The sequence below is a fragment of the Rosa rugosa genome, chromosome 7 (genome assembly GCF_958449725.1).
Source record: "Rosa rugosa chromosome 7, drRosRugo1.1, whole genome shotgun sequence".
In the NCBI taxonomy this organism is placed as follows: Eukaryota; Viridiplantae; Streptophyta; class Magnoliopsida; order Rosales; family Rosaceae; genus Rosa; species Rosa rugosa.
This window is the reverse complement of record NC_084826.1, coordinates 4051323-4072301: the sequence shown is the minus strand read 5'-3', so window position 1 is coordinate 4072301 and position 20979 is coordinate 4051323. Positions and strand designations below refer to the sequence as shown.

The following is a 20979-nucleotide window of genomic DNA, read 5'->3' as shown; positions in this document are numbered from 1 at the left end:
ACCATGACAAAAGCCATCATCTATATATATTTTTTCATAATGAATCCTTTCCCATTTTATATTTGTACTAATAATATTTTCGTACAAAACTTCATTAGTGATCTGAAGGCGGTGTGAAGAGAATAATAGAAACTTGATGGAAACTAGATTCTAATAAAGGTTGAAGCACGAAGCAAGAAATGTTCCACTCTGTGAAGCTGTGAGCTTTGACCAATGACTAGGAATGGGGATGGCATATATTATCCATCTAGACGTCGAGTTTGGCTCATCACCAACCCTTTTTGCAAGTTGATTAAGAATTTAAGAGGATCAAACAGTTTGACATGATTGGCTAATGGTTTGGATGACTACTTTAGGTTGGTTTAGGAGTAGTGGATGGGGCTGGGGTGGCTTTGCTAACACGGCTACGCCTTCGTGTTGGGACTCACACGGTTTATACCTTTATATTTGGTATCGAGCTGGTTTCAGATTGCTGGTGATGAATTGGTACTTATTGGTGATGCACTAAACCTATGGATTTCATAATGAAAAAGGGATAGTTTAGTCAACAAAAAAAAAAAAAAAAAAGAAGAAAAACTAAAAAGGAGGGAATTGCAGAAAATAATGTAAATAATAATGGAGACGCGGGGAATCGAACCCCGTGCCTCTCGCATGCGAAGCGAGCGCTCTACCATATGAGCTACGTCCCCGAACTTGCTAGTACTTCTTTTAACATTTTTCTATTTGTTTCTGCCAGTCTTTCACTCCAAAGATTTGGCTGATTGGGCTGAGTCCGTTTGTGGGCCTTCCACTTGGGAATAATTAACTTTTTTTCCCCGCAAAAGAAGAAAACAAAATGTGATATATACCAAGCTGTACAAATAGTCTCATGTGTCGATATGTCCGAGTGGTTAAGGAGACAGACTTGAAATCTGTTGGGCTTCGCCCGCGCAGGTTCGAACCCTGCTGTCGACGTTTTATTTCTCTTTCACTTTTTTTTTTTTTTTTTTCCTTTCTTCACTACAGAATACAGATCTAGAACCACAGTATGCATCAACATATTTGTTCCTTCTCAGAAGAGTAGGATAGAGCTTATTATAATTAGTTCGTGCATATACTTTAAGAGGAGTAGGATAGACCTTATTATAATTAGTTCATGCACATACTTTTGTTGATCTATTCAAAGTGAAACTTAAACATGTAGTTGGCATGTGGTAAACTAGCATACAAGTAGTTGTATTCCATTATATCTCCTTCCTGTATATGTCTAGCTAATGATGGTAGATACGTTGAACGAATCATACACAGGACCCCAACTTTCGCAACAGCCTAACTCTTTTGACGCATGGAATCAACAGTCGGATCTCTATTAGCTTCCCATGCACTAATTACAAGGTCAAAATAACTCATAATTCATTAATCAATTGTTACTAGTTAAGCCGGCGGAATTGGAGTCTTTGACGGATCTCCTTTGCTTTGCTCTCTGCTTGATGGAAGACCATTGGATGAAATTCGGTTTAGGAGAGGTTTCGAAGGGAAGAAATTAAGGGAGGCAAATCGTTAGGAAGTTTATTAAGTTGTTACTCTTACTAAAAACTTTCTCTACTTTAGCAAGAGATGGACTTTCCGGCACTGAGATTCCAAGAGGCCGACGTAGCTATTTAGCCAGCTATTTTTATCTATGTCTCAAAGGCCGATCTAGCTAGCTACTTTAGCAGTTTCGGACTCCCAAGATGTATCATGGACAAGCCCTATTTGGTTTTGCATGTGTATTAATTGATGTGCTGGCTGGTCTAGGATTTATCTCAAGGTAGCATGAAATGCGAAGTTTGTGCTAGTATAAAACTTGGACGTCAATTACGTGGACACTTTTTTCCTAATTGACGAATATCAGTTCGATCAAATCACAGAACCCGCGTTTATGATGCATCATTAATAAATAGTCTATGCTGATTATTGAACCACAGCATACTCTAAAAGGACATCATCGATGATTATATATGTAAACTTTCTCAGCATTTCTAGCTGGCAAAGACTTAAATCGAAGTCTTCGATCGAATTGAGCCACCTTTTGATGGTAGCAGCAGGCAGTCAACAACAACCACTCAAATCCCAGAAAACCTCACCCTTTTCCTCACCTTTAATTTCTTTAGTTTTGTCTCGATTTAGAATATGCGTCACCTTCATAATAGTCCCTCTCAATTCCTTTTTGAGTTGACTGGTGATACCAATATTACCTCAAGCTTATCTCATCAATCATCATGTACAAGATACAAAGATCTATCGGATCAACTACTTGTCACCCCATTTATTATTTGACTTGCCAGGCTCGCATTATTATGCGAATATTATTATATCGTATCCACTTCAAACAAAAATCCCATGAAGCTCATCTCATGATGAGCCAGTTGCAACTTCAATAAGTTTAGCCAGAAATTCAACCCACAAACCATGACTATCTTCCCATTACTTATCTATACTACAATACTATATTGATTCGACGCGCTCTTATCTAGTACTTACTAGCTAGACCGACTTCATAAAGAGGTAAACGAGGTTAGATCGCTAGAATGATAACAAATGCAAAATATCAGGTGTAGTAACCACTCATAGAAATTAAACTCGTGTTAATGTATTAATGCACTGATGTGTTATTTATAACTTAATTTAAGCATATTTCAGTGTGTATGATTGGATTTTTCAATAAGTTAAATATTCTTACTTGTTTTCTCATGCAATTATTCTTGCACATAAATGTTAAAAGATAAACAATTTTGATCATTAAATTATACGTTGTACGTGGTGGTCGAGTAGAATTAGCACTACCGTTTTTGTGGACGGATATATATATTTATATCCTTCAATTCCATGATCACCAAGAGAATCCCAATCCATCTAAATTTTGTAGCAACTAGCAGAGATGAGGTATGCACATATGGTAGAATGGAAATAGAACCTAAATATCTTCATAAATTAACTTATCCCATAGGCCGGCGGCCGGCCAGTTGAGTAACCATACAAAAATTCTAGTAAGCATTGGAAACATAAAAGGGCAACTAGTTAGCTCTCGTTTTACATTTCGTAACAGGAACCTCCTTATTTTGGCAAACGCAACCGATCATCGATCCCACTGTGCATAGTACTGTTGCATGTGTTTGTTTGCAGGTCCTGCATCGCCTGCTTTTTTGGTTCCTTCCTTCAATCTGGGCCAGCTTTCAGTGCCCTCCACCTTCTCTCGAATATTGCAGAGATTCCACATGCACTGTCCTGTTGAGATACATCATCAACCCTAAATTTCACTTCACATAGTACTACTATCACATTAATTACCTTCTTGTGATTGATCGATAGTACTGTAAACTGACGAGGAGAACACTACTTCTGAATTCTAAGCGATATTCTTCGTACAAATGAGGCAGACATAGAAGCTACTCTCTCACAAACAATGCACCTAAATGATAGGTTGCTTCTATCCAATCACTTTAATTTAGTAGATCAATTTGTTTAATAGCTAATCAAGCCTACTAGACTTACGTACTAGCTAGCTAATTTAAACTACGTACAGTTGTCTCATTCTCAACGCGGCCACTTGACTTGAACACACATCAATCTTGCTATTCTAGCTAAAAGTGCTAACCTCACCCTCATCACCAATCTCATCACACATTCACACCACACAATGCTGCTGGCTCCACACCGGGTGGGTGTTGTGGTGGTGGTGCACATGGTGGCTACTCCCCGCCACATCCTGACACCGCCTAAACCCTTCTCCTCCAGCCAACCCCATCTTCCACTGATCCCCAACATTCACACTACTTTCTATTTCTACATTCTCTTTCCCTTCCTCGACATTATTAATATCTTCAACATCAACTCCTTCCTCTTCAATTTCTTCTTCTTGCTCTTCTTCTATTAAGTCTTCTTCTTGGTCATGGGTAATAAGATGCAACCTCAACCGTCCATCTTCGCGATGAGCGCGTAGAACCTCTGGCCTATGAATCTTCACCTCGGTGAGTTCCAACCTCCCGTCTTTCCTCACCGACCGGAGATAGAAATTCGGGTGTCCGTTCTTATTCAAGGAAGAGATCGGCGGCGGAAACTTATTGTTGACCTTATCCACCGACGACCTCTTATCTCTCATCCTCCTCCATTTGGTCCTCTTGTTCCCAGACTGCCTCATCAACCTGAGCTCATCCTTCTCGTCATCCTGCTCAACCTGATCGTCCACTCGCATGATCTCATCCGAGCTCTCAAACCCTAGACTCTCGGTGCATGACACAAACCCGTCCACGCCGCCACCGACTTCGTCTAGGAAGCCGAACCCGCCGATGTCACCGCCTCCTACAGCCTTGGTTGCAGGAGGCGGTAAAAACGACGAGAGCGATGACAACGAGCTCTGTTTCTTTACGGAGGAAGATTCCAAAACAAGAGGATGACGCTGCGTGACGTCATTGGCGGTTGCAGTAACTAACCCTAATAGTCCTCCCGTCAGAGAAGGAATGTAGTGGTGGAGGTTTTCATTGGTAGTGGAAGGAGTTGCGGTGGTTGTGGTGGTGGCGGTGAGGCCGAGAAGAGAGTGAGGGGTGATTTTTCTACAGAAGCTCATCATGATTGGGAGATTAAGAAGCTTGTAATAAGCCGCAGAAGAGAGGAAGAGAAAAGGCAGTAGTGGAACGATTAGAACAAAAAGGGTTACGAAAAATGTTGGATACGTTTTTGCCGGGATGAAAAATGAAGAGGAGGGAGTGGAGGAAGAGGAGGTATTAATAGGGAGGGAGGAGAGTGGTCTGAGGCCTAAAGATAGAGATAGAAAATGAGAGAGAGAGATAGAGAGAGAGAGGAGTGGGTTATGGTGGAGGAGAGTGCCAGCATTGCATGAAAAAAGTGGTGAAAAATAATGAGCTGGAGTGATAGAAGGAAAGGGTGCCGGGTCCCATGTAAGATGGCCTGAGACTTCGCTCTAACATCTGCCTCTGCCTTCCACTAGTCTTTCACTTCTGTTACACGATCCTCATGATTGTGCGTATTCAATTTTTATCTCTTGTTTTTTTTCCATTGCATTTGTTCTTGTTTGGAATTTTCTGTGCTGGGGTGTCAATTAATTCTTTCAACTTTGAAATGAGGGAAGGCAAAGATCAGATTATTTTGGCGGCGTGGATATGCTTCTGTTACCTGGCGTGAGTCGCAGTGCCAACTGGAGGCTTTGGCCCTTGTGCATCTTCTTCATTTATAATATATATTTCTTTGTCGTAGCGGAAAAGAATTGATCGAATGATCTAAATGAGCAATACGTTAGAAAGAGAAAGAGTAATTAACTAAGTAACTTCTTCTACTAAACTAATAATAATATGAAGATAGACAATAAATATGAATTCGCTATCATATCAATCAAATATCAAAACTGTAGATATCAACCAACGACAAGTTACAGTTTCTTTTTCCCTCATAAATATTACAATAAACATTAAGTTTATATTTCTTCTCTCGCCTCATAAATTTATGTATCATTAATTAGCACGTACGCTATTAAGTGTACCAGGATTTCATGGTACATGCATAGAATGGAGCTATATTTTGGTGTATTTTTTTTTTTTTTTTGACAACGAGCTATATTTTGGTGTATGTATTACACTTTTGAGATCGTTATTAAAATTCTCTGTTACTTGGTATTAAAATTTTTGGTCTTTTGGCGAGCAAGGCTCTAGAATTTACATTTGCTCCATCTGGCTGATTTTTTTTCAACATCCGCTCTAGAGATTTGTAATTGACATGAACGATAGTTTTGCTTCTAAATTCAGGCACGATATTAATTAACTAATTACATTACATTAGCTTCTAACATTTAATAGTAAGCATTGCATGCAATGTGGCGATTTTTTTTTTTTGACAACTAGGAACACTCAAATAAAAACCAAGGGGAAGAAGAACCCTTGACAGAAACAAACAGAGAGCCAGGCCAAAACCAACTAAACTAAAGGTGGACCTGGAAAACCATCATACAACAAAATATCAAGTAAAGAGGAGGGAGGGTGATGAACCCAGTTGGAAGGACACTTCCCACTGATAACTAATGAAGCAACAAGATGGGCTGCTTTATTAGCCTTTCTACTGATCCAAGACCAGTTAAATTGCCGGGTTGAGGAGAGGTACCGGACTTGAGAAATAATAGTTGCAGCTTTCCAATCAGATACAGGGAGATTACGGGAGATGGAGTTGATTAGAGTTTGAGAATCTGAAGAGATAATGATATCCATATGAGGGAAGGAGTTTGCCAGATGAATGGCTTCCCGAACTGCTAATGCCTCTGCCGCCAAAGGGGAAGGAGCAAGCAATTTTGCAGTTTTACCGGCAATCAAAGAACCTTTCCAATTTCTAGCCAAAGCTGCCACTCCACACATAAGGGTGTCCTTCTGCCAAGAAGCATCAGTATTAATGAGGATGGCATTGACAGGGGGGGGAGACCACTTAACAGGAATAGAATTGGGAAGGGTGTGACACCCCAAATCTGAATTTAAACTCTCTAATGAGTGAGCTGCAAGGAATTCACTCGCTGCTTTGAAAGCAGACAAAGCAATCATGATTGGATCTGGGGAAAGCTTATTAAAAAAACAATCACATCTATGCTTCCAAATCCTCCACAGAAAGAACACAACATGGGTGACAAAATCAGTAGGGGTATCCATTTGGCTTATGTTGAAGAGCCAACTTTCAAAAGAAGTGATAGCTTGTAGAGGAACTTTGTAAGATAGGGGATGAGCAAACCAAGCGCTTACAATCCAAGGACAAGTGAGAAGAGCATGTTCAGTTGATTCATTTGGGTGCAGGCATAATTGACACTCAGCTGAAGATGCAATATGCCTTCGAAATAAGTTGCTCTTTGTTGGAAGAATACCAAGACAAGCACGCCATAAGAAATTTTTGACTCGAGGAATTGTGTGAAGCTTCCAAATCCAAGACCAAAGACTGGTAGGAATAGCAGATGAATTATGAGGATGTTGCATTACTCTAACTTGAGAACGAGAGTGAAGGAGATGATAGCCTGACTTAACAGTGAAACCACCGTTTCTGGTGTGAGGCCATATCAATGTATCAGGAATATTTTGATCAGTAACAGGAATAGCAGAAATCAAGAGGGATTGAGCAGGTGTAATGAGGTCTCTGACTTGGTCCAGATTCCACGTTTTTGTGTCCCAATTGATGAGAGAACCAACCTGAAAGTTCCTACGGTCCAGCGGAAGATGGATCCAAGAAGGAGGGTTGGAAGGGATCCATGAATCACTTCCGATATGAACAGAAGAACCATTACCAATGTTCCAAACAGATTCAGAATGAATAACTTCTCTACCAATCAACAGACTTGACCAAATCCAAGAAGCAGAAGCTCCTTTTCTTGCGAAACGAAAAGAAGTCAATGGAAAATACAGTTGCTGCAGGACACGAGCCCATAACGAAGTGGGATTATGAGTAAGTCTCCAAGCTTGTTTAGCCAACAATGAATCATTGAATTTTTCCAAATTTCTGAATCCCATTCCACCATCTTGTTTAGGCAAACTTAGGAAATTCCAAGACTTCCAATGCAGTCCATTAGAATCTTGATTTCCCTACCAAAAATTTGCCAAAATACCAGTCAATTGAGTGCAAAGAGAGACCGGAAATTTAAAACATGCCATAGGATAAGCTGGGATAGCCGTGGCAATAGCCTTGATGAGAGTTTCTTTCCCAGCTTGGCTAAGAGTTGCCTGTTTCCATCCCTGAACTTTCTTGGATATTGAGTCCTTAATAAAACCAAGAGCAGCCTTTTTTGATCGATGCCAGAAGGTTGGAAGCCCCAAGTATTTTCCTGGATCAAAAACAACCGGGATTTGCATAATAGCACTCAACAAATGTACAATTTCAGGTAGAGTATTTGGACTGAAAAAAATAGAAGATTTGTCCACATTAATCAATTGACCAGAGGCTACACAATAAGTGTGGAGGAGATCAGACAACATTTCACAGTTCTGTAGAGTGGCTTGAAGGAAGAACAGGGAGTCATCTGCAAAGAAAAGATGACTGATTCCTAATTCTTGTGGACCAATAGTTACAGGTTTCAGTAGCGAGCATTGGCAACATTTGATGACCATTTTTGAAAGAACGTCATTAACAAAAAGAAAGAGAAAAGGTGACAAGGGATCTCCCTGTCTGAGACCACGGGTTGGTTTGAAAAAAGGCCCTGGTTTCCCATTAAAAAGCACAGAGAGGGAGGAAGTTCGGATACAATTCATTACCAAAGTCACCCATTGATCTGCAAAACCCATCTTTTTTAAGACTGCCTGCAAGAAGTCCCACTCAATACGATCATAAGCCTTATTCATATCTAGCTTTAAACCAAAAGCTGCATTGTTCCCAGATCGGCGGAGCTTTAACTGATGAAAAAGTTCATGAGCAACAACAATATTGTCTTGAATTTGTCTGTCTGAGACAAAGGCTGACTGATTCTCAGTGATAAGGCTTGCCATGAAAGGTTTCAAACGATTCACAATGATCTTGGTCAGAATCTTGTAAGAAAAGTTACAGAGGGCTATTGGACGAAAATGAGTAGCATTTACCGGAGCTTTAACCTTGGGAATAAGAGCTAGATGGGAGCGATTCATACTTTGTAGCATAGCAACAGTCTGCTGGTGTTGAATGGTAGATTCATGTATTAAAGTCCTCACCAAGTCCCACTGATTTTGATAAAAAATTCCAGAAAAACCGTCAGGTCCGGGGGCCTTGGTAGCACCAAGATCAAAAACAGCTTCTTTAACCTCTTGGAGAGAAATTGGACTCATGAGCTGCACATTCATATCAGGAGTAACTAAGTTGTCCACAAAATCCAGAACCTCTGACCATTGTTGAGGACCATTTGAGGTGAACAAATCCTGAAAATAATCCGAAAAGTGGTTGGAGATGTCTTTATGAGTTTCCATCCAAATACCATTCGCATCCTGAAGGCGGAGAACCGAATTGAATTGTCTTCTCTGCAGGGTGGAATGATGGAAAAAACTTGTATATTTATCACCCAATTTCAGCCAGTTGACCCTTGACCTTTGCTGCCAATGCATTTCATCTTGCGTCCAGAGTTTTTCAATTTGGGAAGTTAAATTCTGGATGTCATTCTGCACATTTGGTTGATTTGATTCATAGAGCTTTTCCATGTCCGCCAGCAGTTCATTCACTTGAGCAGTAGGATTGAAGAAAGTTTTCTTACTCCAGGACTTTAGAGCTTTCCCACAGCGAGACAGATTAGAATTCCAATCTGATATAGGTTGATCATGTGTTCTCTGATGCCAAGAATCATGGATAATACCAGCAAAATCTTCATGAGTAGTCCAATATTGTTCAAAGCGGAAAGGAGACTGGTTTTTCACAGCAATAGGGTGAGTATCCAAAAGAATTGGCCTATGATCAGAACCAATTTTCGGAAGATGGAAGAGTTGGGTTTGAGACTGAGAGGAGCACCAGCCTAGATTACCTAGAGCTCTATCCAACCTTTCCTTTATAAAAACGCGATCATGTCGCACTGCAAACCAAGTAAATTCAGGACCATTATAATGAAGATCTCTGAGTTGCCTACCACTTAGAAAGTTCCGAAACAAATTCAATCTCCACTGGGCAGAAATATCACCTCCCCATTTCTCTGAGGTATCAAGAATTTCATTGAAATCTCCAATTACTAACCAAGGTTGAACCTCGCTTGCAAACCGTCGAGACATCAAACTCCAAAAGGCTTTTTTCTCATTCTCATGAGGGTTGCCGTAAAACCAAGTTATCTTACACACAAAAGCATCAGAGATAAAAGAAACAGTAGTATCTATATAGTTTGGAGTGGAATCGAGAATACAAACCTGGACATTATCACCCCAAAACAGAGCTAAACCCCCTCCAGTGCGGAGTGGGTTTACAACCTCATAATCTGTGAATCTCAATTGTTTCTTCCATTCTTTGATAGTCTTCTCCTGTTGTCTTGTCTCCATTAGAAACAGAAAATCTGGTTTCTGTCTTCTGCAAAGCTTCCTCAAAGCTTTCCTTGTCAGGGAGGATCCAAGCCCCTGACAGTTCCAAGAAATCAGCCTCATGGCCGGGTCTGTGACTGACAAAACCCGCTGCTGTCGATATGAGCAGTAGGAGCAAAAAGCCCAAACTCTCAATCAAGCAAAACAGCGATGAAAGAAGAAAAAAGAAAAAGTGATTTTTGATTGAAGGGTAGTTTAGGGATGGCGTTGAAACTGAGAGTTGTGAAGGATGGATTAATTGGGGAATGGAAAAGGTTTAAAGGAACTGGTTTTGGAGGAGAAGGCGGATTGGGTATAGTGGTGGAGGATGAGCGAAATCAACAGTGGATAAAGAACAAGAGAAAAATTAAGGGATGGGAGATGGCGGTGGAGATCGGTGAGTGTGAGTATGGGAAGGAACGGAGGTGGTTTAAAGACTGGAGGCGGTGGCGATTAAAGAAACTGGGTGGTTGAAGTGACGGGAGGGCGGCTGATTTGATATGACGGTGGGTTTGGGCGGTGGCTGGGGAAAGGGGACCGAAATCCGAGATACCACTTGAGAAAGTGGGGGGAGTCCCTAATTCTAGAGAGAGATGCTCTCAACCTAGTGAGAGAGATAATTTTTAAGTGCAATGTGGCGATTAACTACAAGTTAATGGCAATGTGGCGATTAACTACAAGTTAATGAAGTTAATGGTGTCCATGTTTAATGAGGTTAATTGTGTCCTCTGTTTAGTGAAGCTAAGAATGGCCACATTCATGTAAACAAACGAAGCTAATAGTGTTTCCTTAAACGAGCCTAACACATCAAAAGATCTCGTATGTTTTGCTGACCCTATGGAAATCAATCCCCAAGCTTTGTCAAACAAAAAAAAAATTTATCGAATACCATAATTTTTCACCCAAAATCATGAACTATAGCGCGCGCATAGTGTTTTTTCTTTGTCAAAATCGCATGTTCTTATTTTCTCACCAAAATCTCTACACCCCTAGTCATGATTTTTAAACAATTTTAATACTAATGGAACTCGAAGATCTTGACTCAATTATTTTTAACAATTTCCCAAAACCAGAAATCGAGAAGATCTTAAAAAATAGAGAATTTGATATTTTTTAGTGCTGTCACTTGGAAAATGTCCTAAACATCATGCCTTACCAATGGTAAGATTAGAGACTTGGAGAATTTCCATGAAAATGGGTGTTCGACAAGACCATGTCAAGACTACTTTTTATTCAAAAAAGTTTCATGTGCCATAATTTCACCATAGGTAAGCATAACTTTTATAATATGTTTTTCAAGTGATAGCAATCAAAATATCGAATTTTCTGTTTTTTATAGTTTTCTCAATTTTTTGACTTTGATAAATTAGAAAAACTAGTTGGGTCGAGATTTTTGAGTTCTACCAATTATAGAATTGCTTAAAAATCATGATTTAGGAATGAAAAAAATTTGGTGAGAAAATAAGAACATGCGATTTGGAAAGGAAAAAAATCGTAGTCCACGATTTTGAGAGGGAAATCTGAAATCATGGTTTTGGACAAATTTTTATTTTTTAATTTATTTATTTTTTTATGCAAAGTTTCGTACTTGATTTTCCAGGTTAAAAAAAAAACACTTTCTTAGTTTTCTTTACATATCATGGCATGTCATGTCAAGAGTGCTACAATAATATACCGCAATGTTTAATAAGACATGCTGGGGCATTACATATAACACGTACCGGGTAAATGCAAAGATAAAAGTAAAGGTTAAGCCCTAGCAGTCTAGCTGTAGGTAGAGGTAGTGTTTCTTCAATGTCAACATGAATGGTGACCAAATTAAGGGACCCGAAGCTATAGGTATAGGTAATGTTTCTTCGATGTCAACATGAATGGTGATCAAAGGACCCCAAAAAACGTGCATGGTGATGGGGGGGACCTAATATAATTGTGATTTGAATTAGTGACTGGATAAGAATAGTCCAGGGAACATGAATAATCCATGGAGAATCTTGATTAGATTTTTTTGATAATTTGCTTATAATTACGGACTTATAGTGATCGACCATACTGACTTATCTATACAACGTCCTCCGGCCATTATCCACGTTTGGTACGTATATGAGTCCTAGACAACCCACGTATGCACATTACATAAAAAACGGTTATATCATGTAGCTATATATAAGCACCCATAGTTGGTGATAATGGTTTTGGTTTGGCATGGAGGTGTGTGGGCACTACATGGCATTTGGCTAAGTCATTCTCTTTTCCAACGATTGTGACAATAATGATTGTGACAATGCTGGTGTCACATGAAAGTACAGAAAAGGTATAAGGTCCCCAAAATAAATATCCAAAAAGGTAATGAGCAACAAAATATCCAAAGAGGTATAGAGGAAGGACAAAAATTGTTTAGGGTTTAGGATATTTTGTGCTAATTATAAGAAATACAAATCATATAGTGGATGTGAGGATGTAACGTTGGAAAGAGTGGTTTAGATTAGAGTCATGTTAGATTCATAATGAAAAAGTGAAGAGTCATCTATTCGTCTATGAGGAATGAAACCACAACACTAATGCCAAAGCCTTTTAGAAAACCTGATACCGTTTAATTGCCTTCCGGATGGCTAGAATGAAGAGAATTTCGACATTGTGCCAGTGTGTATGTGCGCTCGCGATACTAGTCGATGCTTTTGTACAACAGCTTTATCCCTTAATAACCAAAGAATTGAAATATATTCGATTGTTTTGAGCTATGGTAACATTTGGTAGTGAAAGTGAAAGTTGCTTTTGGTTCAGACCAAAAAAAAAACAAAAAAGAAAATTGCTTTTGGTACCATAAAAGGGGAAAAGTTCAAGTGAGCTTTGAGAGTACCCAATTCAGCAACCATGTATATGAATCTAGTTCTTGGAGAAGAACCTCATACCCATTTCCCTTCCGGATGGCTAAGATCGATGAAGAGAACTTCGGCATGTTGTAACAGTGTGTATGTGAGACTCGTCGATGCTTTTGTATAACACCTATATCCCTTAATCCCTAAAGAAATATATTCAAATGTTTTGAGGAACGGTAACATTTGGGTAGGGAAAGTGAAAATTACTTTTGGTACCATAAAAGGGGAAAAGTTCAACTGAGCTTTGAGAGTACCCAAATCAGCAACCATGTATATGAATCTAGTTCTTAGATGCTAATTTGAATGGCACGAGATTGAGAATAGTCGATTCCTGCTCTTTGCATTGGAATTACCTTTATTTTTGGTCCATTAGTTTGCTATGTTAAATCTTAGATGCTCATTTCACATCACAATTGCAGGTGCTTCATGTCTAAGTATGGATGCTGTTTGAGTGACTAGCTAGCTAGTTATGTTCTCAACTTCTATTTGAGATGTCAGATCTGCTAATCTTCTAGGAAATCAACTCATAAGTATATATGATATAATTAAGGGTATGGTATCAAACACCTTGTTAGCTAGGCAACAGCAACAGCAAACACCTTGTTAGCTAGGCACTTTGGTCGTGTCAATACTACCTTAATTAGGCTTTTATTCTATGGTTAATTGGTTAAGGTTAATTCTATACCAATAACAGAAGCATGTTATACTCTTTTAGCTATATTTATATATATGCCCATAGCTTGTGCAGGAGTAGACATGCAGATATTGGGATGCATGCAATCTTAAAATTTTAATGTTAGGGAGGTTAACTATATATGTTGCACTACTAGAGTAAACCACATTACATACTCCTCGTAAATATTACTCCCTTAATTTGTGGCATAAAGGGACAAGTAATCGTACACTTGATATTCCAAATCCACCCCAAAAATGGTCTATGAAGATAATTGACACAACTCTAACAATTTGAGAAGGTGTTTGACATGACATTGTTTATAACCAATTTTTTTATGATCAAACAAGCGAAATTGTGCAAGGTTTGTAGAAACTTGTGATAAAGTCCTAAACTTTATCGGAAGAATTAAATATTGGCTATTTTGGTATAGTTAATTATAGGTCCCAACTGACACGACTCCAATTGTTTAGGGAGGTATCTGATTCACTAAACTGATTGAGACCTTAATTATTAGCCACTTATTACCAAGGTTCAAAAAATCGCTAGGCGGTGGCCGAGGAACTAGCGCCCAGACGCCTAGTCGGATGCCTAGGCGGCGCCTAGGCGGTTTTAATATTTTTAATATTTATTTTATTTTTATAACATAAAAATATATTATATAAATAAGAATATGAAAAATAATAAATTTAATTCAGGTTTCATGATCTTGGCAATGGGAATTTGAGCCAATAACAAGAGTGTAGTGAGGTTTCACGATCCTAGAGACAAATAGAAAATGTCAAATCCTAACCATTGATTAAGGCTAAGAAACACAAGAGCCAAACATCATGACCTTGGAATTGAGAACGGAGAGGCCACGACCTTTTCACTCACACCACATACAAACAAACTTATCAACTCCTCTCTCTCTCTCTCACACATTAGTTCTTTTGAGTAGGCTGCTTCTGATTTAGAAGAAAAAGATAAACTTTCCGTTCTGTTCGCAAGTCTACCAAAAGCAAGGCTCCAAGGAAGCAATTGTTTGCGGCTACCAGCGATTAGTTGAAGACCGAGCTCTTGATTTTGGGGATCAAAGCGTCGTCGTCGAACTGGTGAGATGCAGAAGACGAGGAGGAGAGAGAGAGGGAGTAGAGTTCAGATTGGGTGGAGAGGCAAAGGTCGACGACGGGGAGGGAGTCGAGGTGGAGGTGGTGGTGGTGGTGGTCGACGGTGGCCATGGCATTGAAGAGAATAGCAGTGAATTGGGAGAAACAGATCGAAACCCAGACAAATATATAATAAACCCGCCTACTCCGCCCAGACGATTATGGCCGCCTAGGCCGACTAATCGCCCGCCCAAATCCATGTCCGCCTACCTCACCGAGTAAGTGTTACTCGAGGCGGTCAGCCACCGCCCAGCGCCTAGGCGGCCGAGTTTTAGAACACTGCTTATTACCAATCATTCCTTTTGCTTGAAACTAGCTTGGAAGAGCCATAATGCTAAGTGATGACGTCAATGAGATGCCCAAATTTGGGCTAACATGAACCCACTTACTCCAGTAAGAGATTAATGTGCTCACTTACCCCATTTACTAGTGAAAAGATTGTTTTAGACAAACTCAATTATAAAATTACAAGCATGTCTCTCTCTTATCCTATTCTGGACGCCGCCGACGGCCTCTCTCTCTCTCTCTCACACACACACACACTAACACGGACCTCCGGTGACTCATACCACGACCTCAGACCGCCGGCCTCCTACATCTCCTTCCTCCGAAACGACGTCTGGATGGCTGTGCCGGGAACGATTTCTAAACGCCTAACAGAGGCTCCATTTCCGTTTTTGATCTTCGGTGCCAAATCAAAAGATCTGATTGTGCTGCCTCCTTCCGAGATGTTGCTGGAGGATGGCTTCGCAGCTCCAATCAATGTCTCTGGATATTAGTCAATTATGGTGATGCAACGGGCTAACGGTGGGTTTTTAATGCTTGTTTGTTTATATTTTAGTAAAGATTCAACATGAACACAAGAGTGGGCTGCGTGGCCAATGCACAAGAAAAAGAAATGGGTCGTTGAATGTTGACTTTCTGGGTTTTAGAATCTGTTTGGTTTAGTTAATTGAGCTAAACCATTTTAAGGCTTTTGGTTTTATTATAAAAGTGAATTTGTTCTTGCCCAACTTTTCTAGAATCTGAGGTTGCCACCCTTGTTTCACAAAGAAGATATATATGTGCAATGTAGAAATGATGTTTTAATTCCAGTTATGTACTAGAATAGCATCTTTTTGGTAAATTTTGTAGATTCATGACTGATTGTACTAATGGCTAACAGATGTAATTGTTTTGTTGGGGCAATAAACATTTTATTGATGGGTAATAAACTTTTTACAGGGGGACAATAAATATTTTATTGGGAGGCAATAAACTTTTTAGGGCTAATTACTGTTTAGTACCCTGTGGTTTTGGTCCAACATCAATTCAGTCCCTCGACTTCCAATTTCATCAAAAACACCCCCACACTATTATTTCTCCATCCAATAGGTCCATCCGTACAGATTTCGTTAATTTCAAACGTAAACTCAGTAAAAGTGGGACCCACATGGAAGTCAAATTCCCAAAATGACCCTCTTCTCCTCTCTCCACTCTCCACTTCTGCAAAAACAATTTCTCTCTCTTCTAACATCGACGGAGCTCAGCTTTGTCCATTCTTATTCTAATCTCATAGTAACCAAAGTTGAGAACTTAGAAATCAAAATGACAGTTTGCAATCCCATAATATCTGCATCTCCTAAACATTTTACGGAGAGACAAGCCAAGCTAATGAACATGGATATCTCATACCCCCATAAACTACAAAACTCAAAAGAAGAACAAAAAAATAGAGAGTATCTGCAGAACCAAATCACCACTACACCAATTTTTCAATCAGACAACACATATCAGACGACAGCAAACATTTTAACTGTCGTCTGAAATAATAAGACGACAGCAAGAAATATTCTGTCGTCTAAGTTTTCGAATCCAACATCAGTTTTTTCTTGGCTCTTGTGCAAAAGCATTTCAGACAATGGTTGATTTTGATGTTGTCTGACTGAGTCGATTTAGACAACAGTTATTACGTGATGTTGTCCAAGGTTCATTTATACAATGGTTGATAAAAGATGTTGTCTGATTGTTTTTAATCAGACAACAGTTATTACTTCTCTGTTGTGCAATTACCATTAATACAATGGTTGAAAAAGATGTCGTCTGATTGTTTTGATTCACACAACAGTTTTTCAGTTGTCTATTGTGCAACTCTCTTTCAGACAATATACTGAAATTGCTGTTGTCTGAGTTTTAGGGTTCAATACTTTGTTCAGCCCGCCTAATTTTTTGGTCGAAAGTTAAACTTCCCACTTTTTCTTCCCACACATATTAGCACTGCAATTTTGCTCGGCCTGCCTCTATTTTTTAGTTGACCTCTCTCTCTCTCTCTCACTGTGCATCTCTTCCCACCGAGACCCTCTCATTCTCTCAGCAACGTCGTCACCATCATCTCTCCCCAAACCCCCCAACCTAGCCTCTGTCCCTAGACGCCTCCGACCCCCTTCACAATGCCATTAAGGAGCTCCAGCGCCGCCATCGCACCGATGTTGCGTGTGCCTTGCAGCACCACCAGCCCAGCGACCACGCGAACGACCTTCATCAATGGTAGAGCCTCCGGTATGCTTGCTACCTGAGTCATTCAACCCATCGATATCATCAAGGTGAGTGTTGAAATTCATCAAGATTGTAATTTTTGTGAGATTTGGATTGGACCCATGATTCCAACTCGGGTCTTTGAGCTTGAAGTTGGTTTTTTTTTTTTTTTATGGGTTTCATATCTATGATTTGTGGGTCTATTTCGGTTTGGTTTCTGGTCAAAGTAGTAGTTAATCTGTTCTTTTTCTGGTTTCTAGTTTCCCTAAGTTTCGTCGTCATGGCCTCCAAGAGCATCTTGAAGGAGCTTAAGGATTTGCACAAGGATCCTCCCACTTCCTTCAGCACAGGTACACTAAAAGATTTATTATTTAGAAACTAAATTTAGGTGTTCCTAGCATACCCAACAAATCTAATGCTGAGTTTTACCATTATAGTGTAATCCCCTGGACTCTGTCTCTCTTGCCCAATATTTTGCAGTATAGATGATATTTTTATAATTTATCTTGTGTTTTGTAAAATGGTGTTACAGATTGCCATGAATATGATGATGGAACCGAAGTTGACGGGAAAGGCATTGGATGTAAGGTTCTTGAAAAAGTAAAAGACACATATAGTGTGGGCTGGAAAACAAGGATTTTGCTTATGATGGAGAGAAGAGCTTGTTTACTGTTGGGCAGCTCCCTCATAAAAAACTTGATTTCACAGTAGTACTGGATGACATATCATCAAGCAGGTACATATATGTGGATCATGGTGTATCTCTGCTGCTTTCTATTTGCTTCTGGATATTAGCTCAGTGGTTATTTTGCACACAGGTCTGGGACGAATGGGGGATCTGGGGGTAGTTACTCCCTAGAAGAGAGTCAGGGCGATAGGAAGAGAGTCAAGCAGTCATTTCAATCCAAAACAATAAAGGTACAGGTCAACTTTGCTGCTAAAATCCCAATGCAAGCAATCGAGAATGCCTTGCGAGGTCAGGACTCTGACCATTTTCAGGAAGCAGTTAGAGTTCTTGACATCATTATAAGGCAGAATGCCGCAAAGCAGTAAGTACCCAAGTGGTATATAAATCCTCAGTCATTCTGCTCTTATTTTTTGTGTATCATAATTTGGTTTCTCTCCAGGGGTTGTCTCCTTGTTCGGCAATCTTTTTTCCATAACAACCCGAGGAACTTCATAGAATTGGGAGGAGGGGTGTTAGGCTGCAGGGGTTTTCATTCAAGCTTCCGGGCCACGCAAGGCAGCCTATCCCTGAATATGGGTTAGTTTCTAAAAGACTGAAGGCTTGGCTTTCTTTGTTGTTCTACTTAGCTAATCACTATCCTTGTTGGAATATAGATGTGTCCACTACAATGATTGTAAAACCTGGTCCTGTTTTGAATTTCCTCATAGAGAACCTGAATGTCAAAACTCCTTACCAGATTGATTGGATTAAGGTAACGGTGGTCTCCTTAATTGTTGAGATTTCATTCATGTGACATTTTTCATGATTTAAGCTGCTTTCTTTCATAATAGGCTAAGAGGATGCTAAAAAATCTAAAGGTTGAGACCTATGCTTCCAAGATGGAGTACAAAATCACTGGATTGAGCGATAAACCCTGCAAACAGCAGATGTAAGCTCTTTCTCCCTTCATCTGTGGCATGTCATTTTAAAATAGTAGTAGCATCTCACATTTGGTTTTTGATATAGTATTTACTTGTATTCCCTGCAAATTCTGTAATATATATTTTACCCTTCTTTATTTGTTTCTAGGTTCTTTTTGAAATCAAAAGGAGGACAGGATGGAGATGGAGAAGAGATCACTGTTTATGAATACTTTGCCCAGCATAAGCACATGCAGTTACGCGATTCAGCAGATTTTCCCTGCATCAATGTTGGAAAACCAAAGAAACCTTCTTACTTTCCCCTAGAGGTGATATATTATCTTCAAATATATAATGTTAAAATGAATACCCTAGTTAACTAATAATTCATCCATTCCTCTGTAACTTTGTAATTTGGTTTCCTTGCAACGCTATACCAAGGCTTTATCCAATCTCCAAAGGGCTTCACTAGTGGAGAAGTCTCGGCAGAAACCCCAGGAGCGAATGTCAACTTTGCGTGATGTGAGTTCTGCCCTCCACATGATATATAGAGTAATCTTTATGCTTAAACTTGCTGAGATATGAACTTTATATATGTTCTCTCTCAGGCACTGAAGAGTAGTAAATATGAGGCTGACATGATGCTTCAGTCTTCTGGAATATCGATTGGTACAGAATTTATGCAGGTTGAAGGCCGTGTTTTGTCAGGCCCAAGGGTAAAGCATTCTACAGTCATTTTTGTTTCCTTTATAATTGATCTGGCTGAGTGTGTTTTGGATGCTCATTTCCTATATTTATTGACAGTTGGCACAGTTGAAAGTGGGAAATGGAGAGGATTTTTCTCCTCGGAATGGGAGATGGAATTTCAACAATAAGGTGCTATATCTTTCATGATTCTTCTGCTTCACCAGTATCAAATGTTGAAACATTTCGGATAAATTTAACTCAGTTACCCATGTGTAGAAATTAGTAGAACCTGTAAAACTAGAGGGCTGGGCTGTTGTAAATTTCTCTACTCGCTGTGACATTCGCTTCCTGGTCAACACTATGATAAAGTGTGGAGACATGAAAGGAATTGTATGTGAGATCCATTTATCTGAATTGTACCCTAAGGTTTTTCTGCTGGTTATTTGTTATTCTAATATTTTTTTTTTTGTTGTAGTCCATCAGCCCTCCGTTTGATGTGTTTGAAGAAAATATTCAGAATAGACGTGAGTCAGCTCTGAGTAGAGTAGAAAAGATGTTTGAATACATAAAGTCCAAACTTCCAGGACCACCGCAGTTTTTGTTATGCATTCTTCCAGAGAGGAAGAATTCTGACATATGGTTAGATCATAATTCTTTTCTTCTATTATTGTTCTCAACACATAGGAACTTGGGATGTGTGTATTAACGATTCCCTCAACTTAAGGTCCATGGAAAAGGAAAAACCTTTCAGACGTTGGGATTGTAACACAGTGTATTGCACCTACTAAAGTGAATGATCAATACATCACAAATGTGCTCCTAAAAATTAATGCAAAGGTAAGTTACAATGACATCAATTGTTTGAGTTTAATCATTTATGTAGCAATCTTGATTTTCTTTGTTTTATCTGCCCATATGCAGCTTGGCGGAATCAACCACTACTAGAATTTTGTTCATAGACATCGGCCCAGAACCGATGTTAAACTAATTTTCGACCGATGTCTTAGTGGGTGTAGAGAAAGATATAGACATCAGTATAAGCGCGTTTTTAACCGATGTCCCAGACAACAACCAACATCGATTCTAAAAAACAAATCGATGTATAATCGTTATAATCATCATATTTTTGTATGTTAGGTATGTCTAATTCTTCATATTTTCACATTTTATGCTTAATAAAGTATATCTCGAACAATACCTAAGTGAACATTTAAATCGATTACAATTTCAGAAATGATGTCTAATACACTCGTAGACATCAGTCTCTAAAAAAATTTGTTTGTTCGTGTCCATTTTTACGTGCATCTTGCCGTCTTATTCTCCAGAGAACGATGTATGTACCTTTAGGCAACATCAGTTAATCTATTAAGAATGATGTTTTATGTTACTAGGAACATCGCTTTTCGTTAGTTGAAACGATGTCTAGTAGTTTTGTAGACATCATTTCTATTTTTCAAAACCGATGTCCTGTATTTCATGGTAAATCGGTTTACTTTATAACA

At 39.3% G+C, this 20979-nt stretch overlaps 1 protein-coding gene, 2 non-coding genes and 1 pseudogene across 3 annotated transcripts; 2 read left to right on the top strand and 2 right to left on the bottom strand.

Moving 5' to 3' along the window:
• Nucleotides 1-616: 616 nt before the first annotated feature.
• Nucleotides 617-689, bottom strand: TRNAA-CGC (transfer RNA alanine (anticodon CGC)). Its single transcript has one exon. It is a non-coding gene; the product is annotated as a tRNA-Ala (tRNA).
• Nucleotides 690-872: 183 nt separating this feature from the next.
• On the top strand, nt 873-954 carry TRNAS-UGA (transfer RNA serine (anticodon UGA)). Its single transcript has one exon. It is a non-coding gene; the product is annotated as a tRNA-Ser (tRNA).
• A 2449-nt stretch (nt 955-3403) lies between these two features.
• On the bottom strand, nt 3404-5206 carry LOC133723546 (uncharacterized). The gene has a single exon (XM_062150395.1). It carries the CDS (start codon nt 4586-4588, stop codon nt 3647-3649), a length of 942 nt encoding a protein of 313 aa, XP_062006379.1. The 5' UTR covers nt 4589-5206; the 3' UTR covers nt 3404-3646.
• An 11660-nt stretch (nt 5207-16866) lies between these two features.
• On the top strand, nt 16867-20413 carry LOC133723438 (protein argonaute 4A-like; annotated as a pseudogene).
• The last annotated feature ends 566 nt before the right edge of the window (nt 20414-20979 follow it).

Bases quoted from the DNA above. Each gene is read 5' to 3' on its own strand.
- LOC133723546 (XM_062150395.1), bottom strand. From the start codon at position 4,588: ATGATGAGCTTCTGTAGAAAAATCACCCCTCACTCTCTTCTCGGCCTC.